Source organism: Dichotomopilus funicola (genome assembly GCF_033296635.1).
Source record: "Dichotomopilus funicola strain CBS 141.50 unplaced genomic scaffold C8A04scaffold_39, whole genome shotgun sequence".
Lineage (NCBI taxonomy): Eukaryota > Fungi > Ascomycota > Sordariomycetes > Sordariales > Chaetomiaceae > Dichotomopilus > Dichotomopilus funicola.
The window spans coordinates 69,422-92,284 of record NW_026944060.1 but is presented as its reverse complement, the minus strand read 5'-3'; the positions used below and the strand labels follow the sequence as shown (position 1 = coordinate 92,284).

The 22,863-nt window shown below is 53.4% G+C and overlaps 8 protein-coding genes across 8 annotated transcripts; 4 read left to right on the top strand and 4 right to left on the bottom strand.

The window, feature by feature from the left end:
- Window positions 1-44: 44 nt before the first annotated feature.
- On the bottom strand, window positions 45-1,081 carry C8A04DRAFT_37913 (Translin family-domain-containing protein; the record flags this gene model as incomplete). The annotated part of the gene is made up of 3 exons (XM_062784050.1): window positions 45-756; window positions 814-831; window positions 888-1,081. 3 exons carry the CDS (start codon window positions 1,079-1,081, stop codon window positions 45-47), a joined length of 924 nt encoding a protein of 307 aa, XP_062636239.1.
- Window positions 1,082-1,593: 512 nt separating this feature from the next.
- Window positions 1,594-3,017, top strand: C8A04DRAFT_12864 (family 50 putative glycosyltransferase; the record flags this gene model as incomplete). The annotated part of the gene is made up of 2 exons (XM_062777491.1): window positions 1,594-2,697; window positions 2,757-3,017. The coding sequence occupies 2 exons, from the start codon at window positions 1,594-1,596 to the stop codon at window positions 3,015-3,017; spliced, it is 1,365 nt and encodes a 454-aa protein (XP_062636238.1).
- A 776-nt stretch (window positions 3,018-3,793) lies between these two features.
- On the bottom strand, window positions 3,794-5,667 carry C8A04DRAFT_37911 (uncharacterized protein; the record flags this gene model as incomplete). Its single annotated transcript, XM_062784049.1, has 2 exons — window positions 3,794-4,059; window positions 4,134-5,667. The coding sequence occupies 2 exons, from the start codon at window positions 5,665-5,667 to the stop codon at window positions 3,794-3,796; spliced, it is 1,800 nt and encodes a 599-aa protein (XP_062636237.1).
- Window positions 5,668-9,239: 3,572 nt separating this feature from the next.
- On the top strand, window positions 9,240-10,624 carry C8A04DRAFT_12822 (serine protease; the record flags this gene model as incomplete). The annotated part of the gene is made up of 3 exons (XM_062777475.1): window positions 9,240-9,839; window positions 9,897-10,050; window positions 10,110-10,624. The coding sequence occupies 3 exons, from the start codon at window positions 9,240-9,242 to the stop codon at window positions 10,622-10,624; spliced, it is 1,269 nt and encodes a 422-aa protein (XP_062636236.1).
- Window positions 10,625-11,969: 1,345 nt separating this feature from the next.
- Window positions 11,970-13,638, bottom strand: C8A04DRAFT_37909 (isoprenoid synthase domain-containing protein; the record flags this gene model as incomplete). The annotated part of the gene is made up of 4 exons (XM_062784048.1): window positions 11,970-12,092; window positions 12,227-12,379; window positions 12,453-13,512; window positions 13,571-13,638. 4 exons carry the CDS (start codon window positions 13,636-13,638, stop codon window positions 11,970-11,972), a joined length of 1,404 nt encoding a protein of 467 aa, XP_062636235.1.
- Window positions 13,639-14,963: 1,325 nt separating this feature from the next.
- On the top strand, window positions 14,964-15,928 carry C8A04DRAFT_37908 (uncharacterized protein; the record flags this gene model as incomplete). The annotated part of the gene is made up of 2 exons (XM_062784047.1): window positions 14,964-15,416; window positions 15,479-15,928. The coding sequence occupies 2 exons, from the start codon at window positions 14,964-14,966 to the stop codon at window positions 15,926-15,928; spliced, it is 903 nt and encodes a 300-aa protein (XP_062636234.1).
- Window positions 15,929-16,474: 546 nt separating this feature from the next.
- C8A04DRAFT_29441 (X-domain of DnaJ-containing-domain-containing protein) lies at window positions 16,475-18,269 on the top strand (the record flags this gene model as incomplete). The annotated part of the gene is made up of 3 exons (XM_062781011.1): window positions 16,475-16,580; window positions 16,670-17,931; window positions 18,030-18,269. 3 exons carry the CDS (start codon window positions 16,475-16,477, stop codon window positions 18,267-18,269), a joined length of 1,608 nt encoding a protein of 535 aa, XP_062636233.1.
- Window positions 18,270-19,453: 1,184 nt separating this feature from the next.
- On the bottom strand, window positions 19,454-21,883 carry C8A04DRAFT_29440 (uncharacterized protein; the record flags this gene model as incomplete). Its single annotated transcript, XM_062781010.1, has 1 exon — window positions 19,454-21,883. One exon carries the CDS (start codon window positions 21,881-21,883, stop codon window positions 19,454-19,456), a length of 2,430 nt encoding a protein of 809 aa, XP_062636232.1.
- Window positions 21,884-22,863: the final 980 nt, after the last annotated feature.

Below are 22,863 nucleotides of genomic sequence, written 5' to 3'. Positions count from 1 at the left end.
CTTCGGTCTGAAGAGGCAACGCCAAGGTTCACCAGATACTACAATCACTCCTCTTCTCCTTGCCCCGGATCACCAGAGCTCAGGTCTGGGATCCAGCCCTTGGGGCGCTCGCTTCCCCTAATAACCCGATCATAGCCCAATCGCTCAACTTTCTGTACTGATTGCCGCGTGACTTCCAGCTTCTTCTCCCACTGGAACTTGTTCCCGGGCCCAACGGGTAGCATCTCGAAGAACGTGCCTAATTCATGCATATCTTGGACAATGGTTCGCGGCTCGTCATCACCACCATCTTTACCGGTTTGACCACTGGCCATCTTGCCGGTTAGTGCGGTGGAAGTGGTCGCAAAGCGCATCATCTCCCCAGTCAGATCGAACACACCGTAGAGGTAGTCGTCCTGCGTAAGAGTGACGGTCGGTACATTGACAGCCGGGGGTTCGTCCTTTTCAGCGTTACCTGCCGGGTCACCGGCATCGGCCATGGGCTCGTCCTCGGAAATCACGGCCCCTTTCTTGGTGAGATCTTCAATTGTCGGGTCCAGTTCCGCGTGGCCGATGAGGGTCTGAGTGCGAAGGTAGTGCGCGAAGGTGAGGGCTTCCACAAGCTCTTCGAGGCACATTAGAGACCTAGAATACCGGTAGCGATTGATTCCTTGGATCTCAGGCGCAATGGATGCTAGAAGTTTTGATATGTCGGCTAGCCGGGAGTCGACCTCGGACTGGATGTTGTTTGGGAGTTGGCTCTCAATCTTTCGAACCCTGACCAAGTGTCAGTTTTGAGCTTTCAGGGGTCAGCGAATAGAAGTGGTCTCATACCGCTGTAACGAGAAGATACTGCACAATGTCAGCCTCAACCATGTCATTCTATCGCGCTAGCATGGGCATCTCACATCTTCTTACTCAACGCCGTGATGTCCCGCGATGCTTTGACGATGCGCTCTCGACGATCATGATGTTGGTCGAGCTCCTCGCGGAGGCTCTCAAACATGGGCGTGTAGGCATTTCGCACAACCGGCTTTGCGGCGGGTTTCGGACCGTCGCGTCGTTTCGTGTTCCCATTCCAGTCGCGCTTAAGACCAGACATGTTATAGTACAAGTAAATACGACCGGTTGCTCAAGATTTAACGTTGGAGGTTGTGTCTTTTAGGGTGATGAGTTCACTGCTGGGCCTGCTCTGCCGGGTTGAGGTTTCGACATCAGGTATGATTGATTGGTTGGAAAGAGCAACCCAGACAACTCTGCTGTGGGCCACAGCACTTTTGGTGGGCTCATCCTGAGCAGCTCAGGGGTGTGTGGGACAGGGGTAAACTTTACCTTGTCAACAACAAGAAGCTTGGAAACACGTCAACATCAACACAGCTCAGCAAGTCCGGGCTTGACGGGTAATATTGATGCTCAATCGACGGCCCGAAACATGATCTGAATCCTTCAAGATTCAACCTCCCTGCCTTTATGCGTCGTCTTGAATGAGGTCTAAGAGTATAAGAGCAACGAAACGACGTGGCCGGGATTCATCGCCTGAGCCGGAATCAACCTAGAGACGCAGTTGCGTGGACCATACCCATCAATTCCAAGCCGCCATTCACGCCTAGCAAGATGGCAAACCCCACAAAGCAAGCCAGAAGACCGCTCTCATCACCAACTACATCACACCAACCATCTTTGCTGTCGTCCTTCTTCTCTCGCCCGACGCCGGTGTATGCCTCGGCCGCCCTTCTCCGCCTAGTTTTTTTCCTATACGGCCTCTGGCAAGATGCCAACTCCCCCGTCAAGTACACCGATATCGACTACTTAGTTTTCACCGATGCTGCTCGGTTTGTTTCCCGCGGCCAGAGCCCCTATGAACGGGAGACATACCGCTATACTCCCATCCTCGCCTGGCTGTTGCTTCCAACGGCCTTCACCACGGGACTCCCGTTTGTCGACGCGGCCCTTTTCAGCTCCGGGAAAGTCTTATTCGCGATTTCCGACCTGGTCGCTGGGTGGTTACTAGAGCGTGTTTTGGCGAAGTCAATGGAACGGTCAAGGGCGCGGAAGTTTGCCGCAATATGGTTGCTCAACCCGATGGTCGCTACGATCAGTACGAGGGGAAGCTCCGAAGGTGTACTTGGGGTCCTCGTTATGGCGCTTCTCTCTTCGGTCCTGTCCAAGAGGGTCACTCTTGCTGGCCTACTTCTTGGATTCAGCGTGCATTTCAAGATCTACCCTTTCATCTATGCGCCAGCGATCATCTGGTGGATGGATGCGGACCGAATGAGCAGCAAGAAGAATACGCCCCCGAAACTTCAGGCTTCCTCGATCCCGGACAAAGTCTTCGCCTTCATCACCCCCGCCAGGGTTCAACTCGCGCTCACCAGCTTCATCACCTTCTTTGGTCTCAACTTCGCCATGTACTTCACATACGGCTTCCCCTTCCTCCAACATACCTACCTCCACCATGTCACCCGTATCGACCACCGCCATAACTTCAGCCCCTACAATACCCATCTCTACCTTGCTTCCTCCCCTTCCACTTCAAACTCAACTCTCTCGTCGTCGTTACCGGGAAGTGGTGGTGGAATTGAATCACTCGCGTTCCTCCCGCAACTCGTCCTCGCTTGTGTTCTGATTCCTCTGGGGTTAGCCAAGCGTGACCTCCCCACGGCCATGCTCGCTCAAACATTTGCCTTCGTTACGTTCAACAAAGTTTGCACTAGCCAGGTACGCTTCCCGATGCACACCACCTTAAACAATCCACCGATCTTAACCCGTAATTCTAGTACTTCCTTTGGTATATGGTCCTTCTTCCGCTCTACCTGCCCCATTCCTCCTTTCTGCGCAACAAAATTCATGGTATCACGGCATTAGGGTTGTGGGTGGCATCTCAAGGACTGTGGTTGCAACAGGGCTATGAGCTGGAGTTTTTGGGAAAGAGTTCCTTTTTGCCGGGATTGTGGCTTGCCTCCTTGGGGTTCTTTTTGGTAAATTGTTGGATTTTGGGGACAATAATTGGGGATTCGTGTAATGTTAAGGGTGGTTGAGAAGATAGTGTGCAGGGGTTTAGATTCTGTCTGTCGAACCATGAGTTCTGAGGACAAGCAACAGATGTATCAGGCAGAGGTGTTTGATAATTATTTAAGCTAGTACCTTGTGCCTACTCTTCGCTATCTAAGTAGACAATGGGCATGCCGGACCAGATCAATTGCCACTCAAGCCTGGAAACAAGATGCATTGAAATTCAACAACAGATTACCATGCAATTGACCATGCAATAAGTCACGCCAGCCGAGCCCAGCCAAGCAACCCCGTCAAGCGCCGTGGAGCAAACTGTTGCTCCCAATACAACAAATACCATAACCATAATGCTCCCACACTACTCCGTTAGGGTTATCATCGTTTACCAACGCCTAGAAGTGTGAAATAGAAACCCGCTCCCATCAACCAGCAAAGATAAAGTGACAGCACAACAAGGAGTGAAATAAAAAGAAAAGAACCGAGGCACTCTCATCTTCCGTCCACCCCCGAATATGACAAGAAGATGCGATTATGGAGTAGGGTCATCCCATCCGTAGAGCGAAGAGCAGAAATACCCCACCTTGACCTCCCAAACGCCTCCATATATCATTACTATCCCGCCCTTTGACCGTGAGAATGAAAATGCAGGAAAAGAAAGAAAATAATAGTTCTAGCCCATGTGATGTTCTGTTGGACCCATCAGACCTGAGTGATGACTACTGTATGTTTTTGTTAGTGTTGGGGCGCTACTGAAATCTGTGATCAGTCTAACGCCACATTCTACCAAGTCCCGCTGCGAGCCTCAAGGGGTAGACATCCCAGCGCTCAGCAGCGCATAGTTGGACAGCTTGAGCGAGACCGCTCTGGACGACGAAGACGGGAAGTCCGGGGTAAAGGTCATGCGGCCGTCTTTCCTGTAGGTGACCTCGCCAAAGGATTCGGAGAGCTCTTCGAATTGGGCATGGGGCCGGGCCTTGTTCAACTCGGTGATGATAGAGTCGCTCCAGACTCCAGAACACCGGCCTTTATTAAGAAGAAAATGAGGGTTAAGTGGTGGGAAGGGAGAGTCTGTGAAGAGAACCGGGTTAGTCAGCGTTACACCATGGTAAACGACATAGTCAACAAGAAGTTGAAAAGCCTACCAAGATCGACATAGCGGATTCTAAGATACTCGACCGATCGCAACCTCCCGAGTGCACGGATACCCGCAATCACCAAGTCCTCAAACGCGTTGATGAAGTTCATGTCGGTAATACCCGACCCGGATTCGTTCCAGTGCACAACCTGCCGGCAGCAGTTTTTGACTGTGAGGTCGATTGACTTCAGGCGTATGTGTCCCGGGTCCTTGTGTTTGGCCATGAGGTCGAAGAAAAACTGTTTGCAAACCCTGCCAGTGTATGAGATGCGCTCCAGTGTTGGGGATGCGGATCCGGTCGCGAGTCGAGAACAGAAGTGTAGTTTGTTGGACACTTTGAGGAAGTACGAGGGGAATGAGACCTCGCGGCGATAATCACCCTCGATGCAAAGGTCAAAGCTGGCCAACCGCACAGGCTTTTCGAGAATAGTAGCCATGGTAAGGTAACTCTTGGACTTGGGTTTGCTATACGAGCCATGCCAGTCCTGAAGGTTGGGGAAGGCCGACATGATCGTCTCAAAATCGTCTTCGCCACGGATAAGGTTCCATTGGCCCTTGCAAACCAGTGTACGAACACTCTCGACTCTAGGCATCCTTCGTTCCGTCTCGTCGCCAGGATCGCGGTGCCAGTACTTCACCTTCGGTGCCTTTTTACGCTCCCCGCCTTCCAGTGTCAGAACGCAGACATCGGGAAGGTGGTCTGCCACAAAGCTGAACGTTTCCTCCAGAGAGCAATTATCCATCGGCAGCACGTAGGATGCCGTGGTCAAACCGTCCGGCGTGACCGTTGGGAGGGTATTGGCGTTGGAAAGCGCGAGCGGTCGGTACTTGGGGTGAAACACCGGAAACCAAATCTCGATATGCTTAATATATGACCTCAGATGCGGGCGAGTTGATAAATAAACAATTGCTCCTTGCAGTGACTGGATTGACGCCTTCAGCTTGATGTGTCGGTACAACCGCTCCTGGATCATGACCCTCCATGCGCCGCTGACGAGAGATAACTCAGACAACTCTTTTCGTCGTGGATGCCGTAGTGCAGTCCCCCAGCGAGTTACAGAACTTTTGGATGCAGCCGAGACCCGGAACCCGAACAGGTGGTCGAGAATGCACTCGTGAATTTCGGCAGGTAGATCATTGATGCAGACACCAACGTCTGCCGCAGTCGAGGAGAAAGTCGGTGACGCAGAAGAGTTTCTATGCTCCCCGCCCAAAAAGCGGCTCGTCGGGCAACTAATGCAGCGTAAATCGGTACTGCGCGGGTCCAACTGGGGGAATGGTGTGCTGCTCGGCCGGGTGGGAGGTGTAAACTCTTGCATTCGCGTGTGATCGAGCGGGGGACTGGGCGGGCCCGGCGAAACAGGATTCGAGGCAATCATCATTATCGAGGCAATTTCAACGGTCGCATTGCCTTCGTCTTCTCCCATCGGTCCATGTATCGACTGGGTCCTCTCGACTCTGGGGATTTGGGTATCGATCGTGAGAGCGTCGGTCGGGAGACCGTCGTAGCCGAGGGCGGCTGATTCGCAGGTTGGATTCATGTCTTCCTCTCAAAGAAAATCAATTATCGGAGATCTCAGTCGTTCGGCGGTTGTCGGAAAATCATGGCAGAGTAGCTGAGTTCTCAACCTAGGCCGTCGTGTAGGTAGGACGACGCGAACCCGGAGGAATGGGGAGGAGGGATAAGAAGCAGCGCGGCGCAGGCGTGGGTTGGTGGTCCCCTCCGATGGGCGAATTGGCGTCGCAAATGCTGGCAGCGCCCTCCAGCGCTTTGGCGCGAGAACTTGGGCTGTTTTGTCGAACCTTCGTAAACCCCTGTTGTTATTTTGTGTTGGAAGCACGGTTGGTTTGAGTGGTCGCGTGGATGGTCCTGGTGATGGTCGGTTGGCGCGGGGTTGAATAAACTGTAGGGTTAAAACGTTAACCCAGGCCACACTGCCACTGCCAGGCTCTAAAGCTGGGCTCGGCAAGCTGAGTGAGCCTTGTGGCTCTTGCGCTAAGTTCCTGCAGCACTTGATCCAAGAGTGGGGCGCGCTGTGGGTATTTTGGAAGCCCGCTCCGGCCTCAGACAACAAAAAAACCGGGAAAACTCAATCATTTCTTCAACACATTCGCTCTAGCCATCAAGTGCTCCGAAATCTGCAGCTCACCGAGCCCCCCTGCACTAGTTATAGATATTTATTGCGGGCGCGGAAATCTCGCCGGATCCTCCCCACCTTGCCTTGGAAGTGCATAATCTCGCCATACCCCCAATTTTGTTCATTGGCGATCTCTAGCCAAATGGAACTAATTTCCTACCGACGGTAACTTAGGTAACTAACGAGATCGAACGGCGTGCCGCGTCCAAGGCCAGCTTCACCATCAACTTCATCGAGCTTAAGAAAGACCCCGCTACCCACCACCGTGCACTATGAGGATATCGATCAACGTCATCGGTAGAGATTTCTTACTATTTCAGGTGGCCCAAGGCCCATGGGTAGGTAGATGGGAGGCGATATTTGCCGCACCTGACAAGACATTTGCGCCTCGTCAATTTCTTGAACTCGGTACTTGATATAATTTAGTAGGTAACAACAGAGGAGATGAACACCTACAAACGCTTTGCAGTCACCCTGTTATCTATTTAATCTTAAATGGAAGCTCCTAGGCTTTCGGGCCCTGTTATCCCACCCCATTTTGATATGCCTTACTTTTTGCAGAACTTCAGGGTTTGGGAAAGCAAATTGGTGACTGGTTGTCTCCGTCCTTCCGACAAGGTGGAGCTGGCCCTTGAAGGGACTCCTTGCGTTGATATGGTTTGGGGCTGATTCGTTGCCAGAATACGGATATGGGTGCGCTTTCGAATTTGAATAGCCCTTGAAAGTCCCAAAAGACTAGATCGTTCGGCGATTCAGTCCATCTCCAGAAATCCACACCTTTCTGGAATGAGACACTCAATGGATGTGGGGGTTACATCGCCCCACAACTTAGAAACGCAGACAACAGAAACACCCCCCGTAACAGAGAGACAACTCAGTTAAGGAAAAAGTGTTTGGTCCCCCTCCGTCACAGGAGATGTACCGTGTACTAGTATATCTGAATATCTACTGTACTACTTTGCCCATCGGCGGTGGATTGATAGAGCCTCACGTATGCACAGTAACGCCATATCAAGATCTTCAAAGGCGGTCGCATTCGGGAGCATCAAAACTTGGCACTCGGCATAAGCCGGGGGATGTGGGGCGAGTTTCGTCGCAGACCGTGCCAAACGTTTCAGAACCTCTCAACCACACCCACTGTTTAGCGAGCACCTTGCTCATCAGAAACCAGAAGTTGTTTCTTTCGACCGTTTTGGCGATGGGGCAAACCTGACAAGCCCATCGCCAAGTCTTCAGCTCGGGGACGCCCGAGTTTTCGAGATAAAAACGAACTCCGACCCAGCATTTAACACCAAACACGTTGCTTGGCACCGAGCAGGCCTCGGGCGTTGCGTGTTATTTCCTATAATCAGCCAAGTCATGTCACCTGTTGAGCCTGTCTTGCATTGAGGAACTCGTCAAGAGAGCGGCTAGCAAGAAATTGAGCGCTCGGTTTACACGGTCATGCATGTAGGGGCTAAAACACGTTTCAGCCAACCTGGCAAGGAAATACCTCCTCGTGACTTTTAATTTTGGAGACAGACAGCCCCCGAGCTTGGTGGAAACGGGAACATTTCACAGCAAGTTCACACGCTTTCTCGAGAAGAAAAGAACAAGAGAGAGAAAAAGAACCAAGGGCCCGTGGAAGACCTCTCAACCGGGAGCTAGGCAGATGCTGTTAAAAAAGTCTCTGTCTCGAATATTGGACCCCCTCGGCATCTTGTACTCCTTTATCATCGTCCGATCATTGGCCGAGTCTCATTCACTGCAACATTTTCATCCCGATGGACCATCGAGCTGGACTGATGGCTAAGCGCCTGTTATCGAGTCTCACCAGCCACAACCTCCCTAGTCGTCGGCGACTAATTCCAAGGGGTCCCTCTCTGTCTTGTTGGCCCTTTCTCCTTTTAGTAACCCGATATCTCTATTAACCGGCAAATCACTCGCATGAGCGCTGTAGCGGATTTACCATGCCGTAACAGGCCACAAACAGCCTTGGACCGGCTCATCTGAGGCGATCTGTTATGCGCCAGGTTTAGGTACCGTCTCTTCGTTTCTGCAGCCAGCCGCAGCGGTAGGAAGGGGACGTCTTGCAAAAGACCCGAGGTGTAGGTAGCGGAAGACCAGGGGAGCCAACCCGCAATGCGCTGGATGGGTTCAAGCGAACCCACGCACACAGACGCTTTCCGGCTTGTTTTGGCTTGCATACCACTCAGCATGGCTAGTAAAGCTACTATGGACCGACCGCATATATGGTCACATTTCCGTTCCCGCATCAAACCCCCGTCCCACAAAACCGATACAAGAAAGAAGCTTCGCAAGTCTCTCCACGGAGCATCGCAACATCGCGAGCCCACATTCCTCAAAGGGAAATCATCCGAACTGTGCATCTTGAATTGTCTGAGGTTTCCTTGCACGCCACCCGTCGAAATGCTCAAATACGCTCACATCGGACGGTGTCTGCCCTGGGAGACTAGGGTTTCCCGTTTGACTTGGCATCCACAATCCACACAATCCAGGGGCAGTCGCCCCTCACAACAAACCCCTGCTTTTCTGTGACTCCTTGGGTGTTGAACATCCATTACAGTATCGAACAGCCTTCTTGCTTAGGATCTACTCTCCGAGAGGGGGGCCCGCTGGGCCGGTAGATTCATGCATTCTTCCTCAGTTAAAGGAAGCCAAGCCGCCACCCCAAGCGAGCACTGCTCTTGCTATCAACCTGTTGTGGTTTGCTTGTTTACTTTCCCTGTATCGGTTATTCGTTTCTTCTGAGCTGAGGCTCACCATCTTCAAACTTCCAATTTTTCTTGGCTTCCCCCTTTATTGGTGCTGGACATCTTTCACACAGGTTGATATTTCCCCCCTAATATCAACATCTTTATCAACCTTCCTCCCCGCCTCCCTCTTGACATCCGAGCCTTCCCCACGGCCCTCCCCCCTCTTCGGTCTCTCCTTTACCCTTTACTTGTTCCGCCAGCTCCCAACCCTTATCAACAATGGCCGGCCGCTTGCTTGCCTGCTTCACGTTGGCCTTCTCCGTGCTAGGCGTATCAGGGGCTCCAACCGCAGGATCAAACAAGACAGACGCTGCTTACATTGGGATACCCATCTCCAACCCCGGGGTTCTCAACGCCATTCCGAACCGGTACATTGTGGTGTATAATGGCACCTTCAACAGTGCCGAAATCGACGTCCACCAGAAAAGCGTCAAGCAAGCAATAGCAAGACGCAACATTGCCAGACGCTCGCTCAGCGGCAAACTCCTATCCACCAGCGTGGATACTTACCAGATCGGTAACTGGCGTGCCATGGCTCTCGAGGCCGACGACTTGATGGTGAACGAAATCTACTCGGCTAAGGAGGTCAGCTACATCGAGCAAGACGCCCGCGTTAGCCTCAATGCCAGGCAGATGCAGGGACGGACTACCTCCGGCTTGGCTCGCATCAGCCATGCCCAGCCCGGAGCCCGGACGTATGTTTTTGATAGCAGCGCAGGCCAGGGCATCACAGCGTTTGTGGTGGACACAGGAATCAAGGTGACACACTCGGAGTTCGAGGGGCGAGCGAGTTTTGCGGCCAATTTTATCAACAACGTGGTATGTTCCCAAAGAATCCCTGGGTCAATGGAAGTTTATTGACATTATGACACGTAGGACACAGATGAGGAAGGTCACGGTAGCCATGTTGCAGGAACTATTGGTGGGAAGACATTCGGCGTCGCTAAGAACGTGAAGCTCGTTGCCGTGAAGGTTTTGGGAGCCGACGGCTCAGGCACAAACTCTGGAGTTCTCGCCGGGATGCAGTTTGGTATGTCTGCTTAAATCCTATAAGTCGCACGAGTCCACTAACACTTCCCCCTTACCTAGTTGCTCAAAACGCCACCGCAACGGGCCTTGCCGGAAAAGCCGTCATGAACATGTCTCTAGGCGGCGGGGCCAGCCGGGCGGTCAACGCCGCCATCGACAATATCGAAAAAGCTGGTGTCGTTCCAGTAGTGGCAGCCGGTAACGAGGCTCAAGACGCGAGGAACGACTCGCCTGCCTCCGCCGCAGCTGCCATCACCGTAGGTGCTATCGACCAGACCAACGATGAGATCGCCAACTTTTCCAACTTTGGCCCTATCGTCGATGTTTTTGCCCCCGGCGTTGACGTGCTCAGCGTCGGCATCCAGACTGACACCTCAACCCAAACGTTGAGCGGCACTAGCATGGCCTCGCCTCATGTTGCTGGCCTGGCGGCTTACCTGATGGCACTGGAGAACATCACTGGTGTACAGGATGTGAGTGATCGCATCAAGGAACTCGCGCAAGCTACCGGCGCCCAGGTCAAGGGCGCCCCTCGAGGCACCACCACACTCATCGCCAACAACGGCTTTGCGTAAACACGTTGAGAAGAGGTCTGAGGGCGTGGTTTGGGGTCCCCTTCAGGCAGCGGAAATTGTATATAAATAACCCCCCGTTATACCATGGGCTAGGGACGCATTAGGCCTCGATCTTGAGATTCTGGTCTGGACATACCACTTTTGGTAGTGGACCTCTTTTTCCACAGAACTTGCTTTCTGCACTACGGAGAGGAAGTAAAGGCGCAGCGCAGGTCATAGCGGTCAGTTACAATGAGTTTGCAGTATTTGGTTTCACTCAAAGCAGGCGAGCGGGTTCTAGAAAAATAAAGCGTATCATTTCATTTCTCCTTGGACTTCTCCGTAGCACGGAGGGGGTCCCTTGCAAGCTGGACATGAAGCCGAGTCGCCTCAACCAACGATTAGGCTGAGATCAAAGAGAAATCTTTCACGGCGCGTTTCAACACAGGTCCGGTTTCAGTCTTAGCCCGTAGCAGCGCGGCCGCGCAAGCTTAGAGACAACAAGCCCGGGGTGCTTTTCCTATCCACGCGCAGATCAAGCCAGTATGAGGCCCAAAACAAATGCTTCCTATCCACTTATTCATCCAAGGACAAAAGGGGGGGTAGGGCGTCCCAGCTCTGAGGATTGGGACCAAAAGAATGGTTTTGTGAGGAAGCAAGTAAAGTAGAACGCAGCGGCTATGTCGTGAAGGGTGAACCAGTGGCAAAGTTATCATTTGAAACGGCACGACCATCAAACACGGCACCAGAAAGTAAACAAAGAAGTCGAGAAATGTCCGCAATCCGCCCTCGGCGGGCCACTTCACAGAAGGAAAATTGGGAAGTGTCCGAAGCCGAGAGCGTGCCCGGATGCCAGGCTACTTGCAAAGAAAGGGTTTCATATCAGCACATCTTCGGCACAACCACAGCCATCAAGAACCCCCGATGAAGAGGAGCGGCTGAATTGCAATTTGACATCCGTGCTTGTTCTCTTCTGTTTTATTTCCGTTCAGCCTCACGTACAAATGGCATGACAATGCAATCGATCAGGTGCAATGTTGACATTTGCTTAGAGATAAAAAAGAAAAGGTCCAAACACGTGAATATTATGTTAGTATTAAATGCTCGTCTTCCCCAGTCGCAGTTTTTCTTTTTCTAAAAAAAAAAAAAAAAAAGCTGCAGTATTTCCCCCATGTGTCGTCCCGTCAGTCCTGCTCGTCATCGTCTGTGGTTTGTGTGTACATGGCCGTATGTATCGCAAGGGTATGTCATTAGAAAGGTATGTAGAAACGTGAACCCAAATGTCTTTCTTTTGCTCGCTCGCTCGCCCCGGGGAGTGCCTAATCCAAGGTACTGTCGTGTCATCGAATGTTGGAGTCCAGGAGACTCAAAGCTCCTCGTGGCCCGTGATGGGAGACGGCGTTGCGCTGCGGAGACCGCTGCCGAGAGTGTTGTCGAGGTTGTTGAAGAACTTCTCCATGCGAGCGCCCATGAACCATGCGAGTCCAACCTAATGTCAGAGTTAGCATTTTTGAAGAAAGGGTAGAAAGAGATCAAAGACGATCCCGTTAGTTTTTTAGTGGAGACGTGTCTCCACAGCGGCGCGGATAATTTTTAACGCCACAGAAGATGGGAAGAACTCACCATGAGACCCCCAATAAGAGCCAGGGTCGCAATTGCAGACAGCACAAGCATTAGCGCCTCGCCAGTATCCATCACCGGCTCCGCACGGGGCTGGCCCGCCTCGATCTTCTTCGGGTCTTGCGTGGGGAAAATGGACTCAATGAATTGCTCAATCTAGTGGGTATTGTTAGTTACTCAATGAGTCCGGGATATTCACTAGCTTTATGTGAGGAAAAATGGTGCATACCTTGCCGCATTGGGTGCTGATAGCCAGGAAGTTCGGATCTCTGGGGTCGTTCTTCTTGTGAATCCTCTTCGTGTATTTCCGGAATGCGTCGCACAAAACACGGAGGTTTTGGGTCGATTCGATCATGAGCTGGCAAGCGTCACCCTTGGTGATCTTGATGTTCCTCTCAAACACCGCTGGGTTGCGGAACACGAGTTCCAAGGTCGCGATGGCCATGCTCTGGGGGATGGCGACGAAGTTGAAAACACTCTGGTCTCTGATACCAGCCATGTAGAACAGACACTCGTCGGCGTGCTTGAGGGCGTTCAACACCATGTGCGAGGAGCATTGGAGCGCCTTTTCGCGGTTCTCGATTGCAAAGAGGTCATCCCACTTGTCAACGTATTGGCTCCAGACTTCCTTGGGCCAGAAGCGCCGGTTGTCCTCCCAATCTTCGTGGACGTCGCGGATGATGTTGGTCTTTTGTAGGAACTGGCCCATGCTCTCCGTGAGGTCGGTGCGCACCAGCAGTTGGGGGTTGGCAAGCTCGCTCTTGACGAACAGCCGCGTCAGGCCGTCGCCGACCAGGCCAGCGACGTAGTGGCAGTACAACTCGTATTCCTCAACAGTGTTGACCCCGTTGATGTTGTGGTCGGCATTTATGGCGTAATCGGCCATCCCGTTGCCCATCTTGACGGTGATGTCCTTCACAATCTCGTAGTAGGGCTGCTTCATCTTTTTGAGTTCGACAATGATCTGGTCAAAGTGAACGAGAAGCTCGCGGTCCTTCTCATTGGGGCCGTTCTTATCAAAGGTCCACCCATCTTGCTCCATCAGCTCATGGAAATTCCTCAAGAGAGGCTCCTTCTCCTTGATGTTGATTGTCATGTCATCTTCGATGGTGTCCAGGCCGCGTAGTACGAGGTAGAACAGGCAAACGGGCATCAGCAACTCGGGGTTGAGTTCCTTAATGACGGCTGAAAACGATCGCGAGGTCAAGTCGAGGTACTTGAAGCATGCCTTTTCCGTTTCGGACTCCTTCGAAGGGTCGCGCCTGTGGACTGGCTCGTGCCATACCTTCCTATACCGCGAGTTAGGAGAAGATACATCTGGAAATATTACAGCGGAGCGATACATACCATTGAATAATAGACCGGAGCTGATTCGGGTGGAAGAGGAAATAGAGGGCTTTCTGCGCGGCACCCATCTTGGAGTCTTTGGGGGGGGATGTTCTGCGATTCAGGGGCTGGAGAAAAGAACCGGTTGTGGTCGGTGAGACGCGACGGCGTTACGATCGGGGAGCAGATCGTCTGCGGAGCTAGCGCGTCAGAAAATGAAGGCTTCTTGAGAATCGCAACTTCTAGGTAATCCGTTCCGGTGGTTCACTTATGAGCCCTCGCGTCACGAGAGAAAGAACAACGCGGTAGAGATGTGAACGGCGAGGTTGTGGAGGATGGATGTCGAGGCTCCACTGGAAATTGTCTTCCCCATCGACCTCGACCTCCAGCGGAAAAATGTAACAATTGGTCCCCTGCGCCCCAACGTCAACGCATGGCCGCCCCACTCTCCTGCTTGACCCGGGATGTCCGGCCGCGAATGCCGGATTTCATTGGCCAAGGTCCATCTCGGCCACATACTCAACTTCTCCAACTCGCCTACGGGACAACAAGCCAAACAGGAGGAGACATCAATGACGGGGAGATGCCGCCTGCAATTCCATAACTCTTCTTGGATACCTAGAAACATACATGTGAAAAAGCTTTGAGATCAGCATGCCTTCCGGGGTGTAAGAAATCAAAAAATGTCCTCCACACCTGTCATTAAGCCCCGAGTTGGCCAGACAGCCAGACAGGGTTGGTGGGAAAATGGCAAAATGCTGCCGCCAGGGTCGCACCGCGTGATCCTGCTTGAATGAGACGAGCCAGCACAACACATCCACCGAGGAGTGTACTCTCACGCAAGATCAACCTGGCGTGGGGAGCGGGATGGGGGTTCAGGAAGGGCTGGTGCTTATTTCCTCAGCGTTAAGAATATGGCACGTGGAGCATGTATTTGATAGTCAACACAATGCCTCCCTTCTACACAGCGCGGTCTCTTCCCGTGGTGGAGGTTCCGGCCGTTGTCTTCACACCACAACGTCCCGATCCAGGACACGGAGCGAGGGGGCGCCGTTACCAGGGACCGATGAGAGATCGTTTTTTGGAGGGGCGCCTGCCATTTGAAATGTATTTTCTGACCACGGTTGCCGTTCTGGTAACGAAAGTCGCCTGAAGGAAATGTACTCTTCACGTATACGGGGTGACTTCGAGTTCATCGTCGTTGTTCCGTTTGCCACCAGTTTTTCTCGTTGAAACTTTGAACACCTAGACACAACTTGTGGACACCATCTCGCGGCCCACCTATTTGATTCTTATTCAAGAGCGGTTGGTCAAGCCAAGACTCGGCAAATGTTAAGTTGGTTAACATTAACGATTCTCAGGTTTGAACGCAGGCCTCCCCAACATCCCCTCTCTTGCTAGTAAACGCACCATCATGGCGCCAATTAACGCGAACGGTGAACAAAAACACCGCTTTCTAATATGGGGTGGCGACGGGTGGGTCGCAGGACACCTCAAGACCTTACTTGAGGTACAAAACAAGGAGGTGTATTCGACAACAATTCGGATGGAAAACCGCGAAGCAGTTATCCAGGAGCTCGAAAGAATCCAACCCACCCACGTTCTCAACGCTGCCGGCTGCACAGGGCGGCCTAACGTCGACTGGTGTGAAGACAACAGAGAGGCGACTATCCGCTCGAACGTCGTCGGGACATTGAACTTGGCAGACTGCTGCTTTTTGAAAGGCATCCATTGCACGGTGTTTGCGACGGGGTGCATATACCAGTACGATGAGAAACATCCTTGGGACGGGCCAGGTTTTCTCGAGACCGACCCGGCCAACTTCGCTGGCAGTTTCTACTCCATGACAAAGGCGCATGTTGAGGAGGTGAGCCTCCTACCATTAAGTGGCCCCCTTCCTCAGTTCCCATATTCACCCGCACTGGTTAGGTTATCAAGCATTACAGCAACTGCTTAATCCTGCGTCTGCGCATGCCCGTCTCGGACGACCTACACCCGCGGAATTTTGTGACCAAGATTTCCAAGTACGAGCATGTCGTCAACATACCAAACAGCAATACCATCCTCACGGATTTGCTGCCAGCATCAATCCTGTTGGCCGAGCACGGTGACGTGGGTGTATACAACTTCACCAACCCAGGTGCCATTTCACACAACGAAGTCCTCACGCTATTTCGGGATATTGTGCGCCCGTCCTTCACATGGAAAAACTTCACTCTCGAAGAACAAGCAAAAGTCATCAAGGCGGGGCGCAGCAACTGTAAACTGGATACAACCAAGTTGGTGTCCAAACTGAAGGCATATAACTATGAGGTTCCCAACATCCACGAAGCCTATCGGGGTTGTTTTGAACGGATGAAAACAGCGGGAATACAATAATGTGGGAAAGAAAGCTGGATGGGGTATACCAAAAAACATTTTCAAGCAACAGATATAGAAAGACGTCTTCAGGTGTCGACACTCATGCTGTTGTTACACAACCTCTTTGTAGTATGACCACATGGATGAATGAAAGCTGCCTGTGATACATGAACAGGTGAGGGGCAGGCAAGCATGTGGCGACCCCGCTACAGGACCTGACACCCCGCTAAAATTTCGCCGAAGCAGCCACAGCCGGAGTTTTCCGCGCTGAAAAGGTACGTAATTTGGCTTTTCGCTTGGGCTCTGACCGTCGTAATCATACTCGTGAACATTCAATAAAATCGGCCTTTGTCCTCCTGCCGCCCCAACGCACTAAGTCGCAGTGATCGTTCTCGCTAGCAAGCACATTTCAAAAGCCCTCCCCTGCCAGACCACGCCGGATAGCATCGTCGCTTTGCTACCTCGGCATTCTCCCACCAGAGGACGAACGACACCCCACAGCGCACGTAGAAAGAGAAGACCGGCGCATCAACCCCCGTGAACGTTCAGTCATCCTTCGCCGCCATGGTGGTCGACACAGCATACTACGACATCCTCGGGGTCAAAACCACCGCAACTGAACTTGAGATCAAGAAGGCATACCGGAAACTCGCTATCGTCCACCACCCTGGTATGTAAGCGTATTCGAGCACTTCTCCCGTCACCGCTTGTCCGCGCCTATCGCGGCCATGACCCCAGCTGACACCCCCCGTTTCACAGACAAAAACCCAAACGATCCCACGGCCCACGCCAAATTCCAGGAGATCGGTGAAGCCTACCAAGTACTCTCGAACGATGACTTACGCAAAGCCTACGACAAGTTCGGTAAGGAGTCGGCGCGCCCGTCCGAAGGCTTTGTCGACCCGGCCGAGTTCTTTACCAGCATCTTTGGCGGTGAGGCTTTTATGGACTGGATCGGTGAGATTAGTCTAATGAAGGACTTGACTGCTACAATGGACATCACGATGGCGGCCGAGGAGGAGGAGGGGGAGGAGGGGCAAGAGGGTGTTGCAGATGCCACAGCGCCGTCTAAGGACGATGGCGAGTTCCCCGGCACCGAAGAGGCGATAAAGGAAAGCCTGAACACCGCGAAGGCCGCTGGCTCTGCCGAACCCCCAAGCGAAAAGAAGGAGGTGCCCACGGTGGTGGTCGAGGATGAAAAACCGACTGGGCAGGCAGACGCTCCGCAGGGCCACACAACATTTTCTCCGCCGTCACCGGGTTCCGGCTCGACAACACCCATGAGCGGCCGCCATCAAATCCCGCTCCGGCCCGCCTTGATGGACCGGCCGTCCGACGATGCAACCGACGATTCTATGTCGGCGCACGACGGGAAACGCAAAGACAAGAAGTCTAAGGCGGGTTTGTCCAAGGAGCAAAGGGAACAGCTGGCTGCGTACGAGAAGGAGCGCGCCAAAATTCGGCAGGATCGTGTCGACACATTGTCGCAGAAGCTCTTGGACCGCTTGTCGGTCTGGACGGAGACGGACAAGGGTAAAGACGTGACGAGAGCCTTCCAAGAGAAAACACGGCTTGAGGTGGAGGAGCTTAAAATGCAATCATTTGGTCTCGACATCTTGCACGCCATTGGCGCAATCTACGTCAGCAAAGCAACGACACTCATCCGCAGTCAAAAGTTCTTTGGCATGGGCGGCTTCCTTCACCGCATGAGGGACAAGGGTACGCTGGTCAAGGACACGTGGAATACCATCAGCAGTGCCATCGATGCTCAGCAGACCATGGAGGAAATGGCTCGCCTCGAGCAGCAGGGTGGCGACGATTGGACGGACGAGAAAAGGTCTGAGTATGAACGCCGTGTCACGGGCAAGATTGTGACTGCCGCCTGGCGCGGCAGCAAATTTGAGATCCAGAGTGTCCTCCGTGACGTGTGCGACGCGGTACTCAATGAAAAGAAGGTACCGCTGGGCAAGCGTCTGGAGCGTGCTGAGGCTCTGATCCTAATTGGCCAGATCTGCGCACAGGTACGTTTTCTTTGCCTTGCTTCCTTTGAAATCCAATCTCTTTGTTATTAGAACCAGAAGGAGAAAAAAGACAACACATCACTAACGGATAGCAATAGGCCAAGCGCACCGCTGAAGAGGAAGGAGATTACATGGCCTTCGAACAACTCGTCGCCGAGGCCGCCATAAAGAAGGAGAAAGAGTCCAAGAAGAAGGGCAAGGAGAAGAGTGAAGAGTCCGCTGACGGCAAGGAGAAGGAGAAGAACGCTGGGAGCGGCAAATTTGGTGATAAGGCATGGGCCGACGCCGCTTCAGCTGCGGCGGGGGATGCGCCGAATGTTCCGAAGGGGTCGTCATAAAGGCAGTTAGCAAGAGGCGGCGGTGGAGCGAGAAATTAATGAGGGGAGCTGGTGGATGGAATAGTGCATGCTGCTAGTCTGCGATGGATACCGCAGCTAGTGGCGGGTGTCGGGTTTACAGTTTACGCCCGTGAAGGAGGTAGGAAGGAAAGACGACCGAGTGTGTCTCTGAGTTGTTGGATCATTGAAGCAAGCGGCGGGGAAGAGAAGGAGAAGCGGGTGTGTCTCTTCGTTAGATACGGCATGGCGGGACTTGCTCTTTAGCTCGCGCATACCCAGGTTTGGTACGACCGCTAGGTATAAACAGTACTTGCACATACATCTCCTAATGAAGCATAGAGTCCAATTTTTATCATTGATCACATTGTTTGAACCTGAGGGTTGTCCCCAGCTGTTCTCCTCTCTCCTCCCCTGTCCTTTCATCTCTTCCTCCAATGTCTCTCGACGCTCCACCTGACAGACAACACGACAGCAGGCGGATCAATGTTGTGAGCATACCATACACATCCTTCTCCCTAGCCTCTTGGTATTTAATCTCTTCTAGCGACTGTGCCAGTTGAACATCATTTTCATGCATCAAGGGTATCTAATGGTACAATTTGGGCCCAATAAATGTTAAAGCAGGCTCACTGGATGGTTGCAAAACTGAGACTAGGCCAGGACAAAAGCGAGGGCTTGTTGGGGTGTGTGGTCCAAAGCCTCCTGCCCAGTCAGCCGTAACCAAGACAAGAAGAACAAACCATCGAGAGAGCCGAGGACAAAAACAAGCCGGTCCATCCAAATGCTCAAGGCCTTCCCCCCCCAGCTCGCTAACGACAGTCTTCGTGTGCGTGTGCGCGATCCCCGTATGCCCCCGCGCAATGTAAATATAGAAAGGTATATAACGCCGGGCCCAAACCAAAAGCCGAACAAAAAAATACACACATCTCAGCCCCCTGGACCCCACCACTAACCTAACCCGTATTCCTGCTTACCACGTGCAGGCTCCCGGTCCGGGGCCTGCATAGGTGAGGGAACAGAGGTCGGAGTGCGAATGGGGATGGGAGGAAACTAATGGGTCGTCGTTTGATACCCTAACACTAGCGGAGTGGTGAGCATTGGGCCAATTTGGGTGTGTTTGGCCGAAAGTATGTACGAAGTAGTGGGAAATCTTAAGTCTTGCCGTCGGTTCCCCTCGGGCCCCCTCAAGCGACGCCCTCAGGTGCAAGTTCAATCCCACTGTCCCTGTCCTGAGTATCTTTGCTCCATGTGGTGGTGCTGGTAATGGTGGTATCGGCATCGTCGTCGTGTTCATAACCACCACCAGCGGCGGCAAAGGAGCTCCTCCCAAATGCGTCGATCGCATAAATCGTCTCCTCACCGAGGGTGACGTCGCCAAGTTCGTCATCTTCCTCGCGTGCTCGTCTTTCTATCTCTTCGGGGGCTAGAACTCGGCCCCCCAATTCGACATCGCTGACTCGAACCTTGTATTCAAGTGCCCGCTTGCCCTCCTTAATGAGTTCCTCGGTCCACCCGAGGCATTTCTTAAGACTCTGGTTTATCTTTTGGCTGTCGACAAGTAATTGCTGGTGTTTAGATAGGTCGACATCGAGCCGTCGTTCCTCTTGCCGTCTTTTTTCGTGGCGTCGTTCCGCCGTAGCTGGATCCACCTCCCCCGAATCTTCTGACCCCGATGATTCATCCTCCTCATCCGGCTCATCGAGGCGCTCCAGCTCGGCCTCTACTTCCCCGGTCTCGCTTCCGCTCTCTTCTCCCAAAAGATCATCTAGGCCAGCTCCGGCCTGTGCCTGTTCTGCCCCATCCGTCGCCGGCTCAGAGGGTGTCTGCTTGTTCATGGAACTCGTATTGAGGTACCCAGACCTAGAGAGCCTCTGGTAACGCCGTATTTCCGCAGTTTGCTTCCTCAATTGCCTCTCGAGGGTTCTGTTGATGGCCTCTAGACTCGCGTTTGTGATCTGCAGGTCTTGTACCTTGCGCTCCCGCCGCGCGTTAGCGACAAGCTCCTTCACGGGATCATCCTGTGGTGTCTTAGCCGGGCTACTGAGGGACTCTGGTTGATCTTCTTCAGTCTCAGTCTCAGCAAAGTCCTCGGCAGCCTGAAGCAGGGAAGCAAAGCCAGTTGCAACGGGGCTACTCGGTAATGCTGGCCCTGAGGTGGGGGGGAGTGAAGGAGATGTGCTTCCTGAGGACTGGGCCGAAGGGAACGACCCGTGGGAAGATATACGTCTCGTATTCGCCGGCGGATCCACAACGGTAACGCTTTTTGAAAAGGTCTGTGATGGAGGCCGTGAAGAAGGTTGTTCCATGACGATTTTCCCCAGACTCAGCCGGTGGGGGTTCACTGTTGATGTGGGGGACCGAGGTGAAACGAGAGCAGGAGTGCTTGCACTGGATCCGACTTGTTGAGGTGACTTCAATGGAGGTAGTCCTCTCGGGGCATTGGCTTGCTGTTTGCCGTTCGTAATTCTTGGCGCTGTTGAAACGACAGATCCAGACCCCCTTTTGGCTGACGGCCCAATCTTGGCTGGGGGCTGTAAGCCAGGAGTGCCGTTGGCATAGACGAACTTGCTCGAGATACTTTCTTGGGGCGAAGGCGCCGTCGAGGGTGGGGAGAATGGCCGGGGGGGCGCATTTTGGTTCTGTCGCTCCGGCAAAGTGCTGCCGTTTGCGTAAAAGAATGTCGAGGATTTTGGCTGATGTTGGGGTATTGGCCTCGTCGTAGCAACAGGCTGTGTCGTAGACTTTTGTGCGTCTGAAGCATAAAAGAATTTGGAATCTTGGTCTTGCCGCGATCGACTCCCGATTTCCAAGGCTGGATTCAGTGCCACCGTCGGTCCTCTTTGTGTATCATCAACTCCGGCAGCCACCAAACCTGGGTGCATCTCCATCGGATCGGGGCGGTCTGCGTTTGGCGTGCTACTTGGCGTGGTGTTGGCACCGTCGACGCGATTCTGCCTCGGCCCGGACCGAGGGGTCACGTTGGCGTTGAGGAATACCGAGCCGGGTGATACCAAGTCATCTCGGTCTCGGGCGCCGTTCCCAGTGGCGGTGAGGTTCGATTCAGCAGTGGACCGTCGGACGAGCGGGGTTGCGAGGGCGGGTGCTTGTTGTTGTGAACCGATTGTTCGCGCGGCGATCTTAGGGGTCAGCGGCTGTTTGTTTACGTTGCGCCCGACCGCCGGCTGTCGAGGCCCGGCGACGGACGGCCGGTCATAGGACGGCATCCTGGCCGCAGTGGTCGGCGCGAGTGACTTGGCTGCCTCGGGTGCTAGTCTCACAGTCGGCAGCGGTGGCGGTGGCGGGGCATTTTGATCTCGCGAACGAAGCAGGTGCCGGGACGCGGGGGGCGTGTTTGCAGTCGCAGACGCACTCGCAACGGCATCAGTCGCGGTCGCGACGGTCGAATAGGCGGTTGTTGTTGTGGTAGTGATGCGGGCCGTTCGTTTGCCTGCGGCAGTGGTGCCCGTGGTTAGAATGCCAGCTGAAGGCTGCTCCTTGGGAACTCCTGGCAGTGTATTTCCTGTGGTGCGGGTGGCTTGGCGGGAGGTAGGGCGTTTCGGTGCTGCGGCAACTTTGAGGTTTGTTGTTGATGTTGTTGATAAGGGCGGTGGCATTGTGATGGAGACAAAATGGAACTCGTGGGGGCGTTGGGGTATTCCACGGCACCAGAACAGCCCAAAGGTGTGCAAGCCAGCCCTGATGTCTGTTTGGGGCCTTCTGAGTGGTCGGGCTCGGGTTCCAGCGAGCCGTTGCAACGCAACCTTGAGGTCGTGAGTCCAAGACGGGCGCAATTCAATGGGCCTAGCTTCGAACGAGACAATATGGGCACCGAGGCATGAACTCAAACACAACAAACCTCGAGTCCAGAGAGCTGTTGATTGGGGTTCTACGAACGAATGCAAGTTGCAAGGTGGATTGGGCGGCTTGAGATGAGCAATCTAGACAGGGGGGTTTGGAGCCCAACCCCAAGCCAAGAGAGGCCTGTTCGACCATTGTCTTGGGCCTAACCTGGGAAGTCAACAGAGAAGTGGGCCAGAAACGCCGAGCCATTCATCGTGATCGTTCATCCGAATTCATTGTTTTTTCACCGTTTATCCGTTCTTCATGCACTCACCACAAAATCGACGACCCCACTACGGGTGCACAGGCCAGGATGGCCTGCCAAGGCCGCCAGACACTGTTCTCGAACCAGGGAGGCCCCTCTCCGTGAACGGGTGCCTTGTAAACTTACGGGAGGTTTGGGCGGGCTCTTTTCGGATGTCAGTTCGAACTTGGAAGGAACAATCTCCTTCTTCAAACGAAACTTGATGCGCCGCCCGCGTCGGGCGTCTCCTCCTGTATAATATTTTCTAGAGAGTCTATTCCTCGTCGGAAACTTACAAACGCGCCTAGACACTCTTTTCTCACAAACCGCCAGTCCCCTACACCGTCTCTCGTCTCCCGGCCGGCGCGCGCCCCGCTGATCCACCGAATCCCTTCTTGTCGGTTGGTCCCGTCTCACTCGCACTGGGTCCAGCGCCCACCGGCACATGGTCCAACACAGGCCTCGAAAACCAACGATCTCGTCCACTGCCATCCGCTGGTTGCGCCCGGC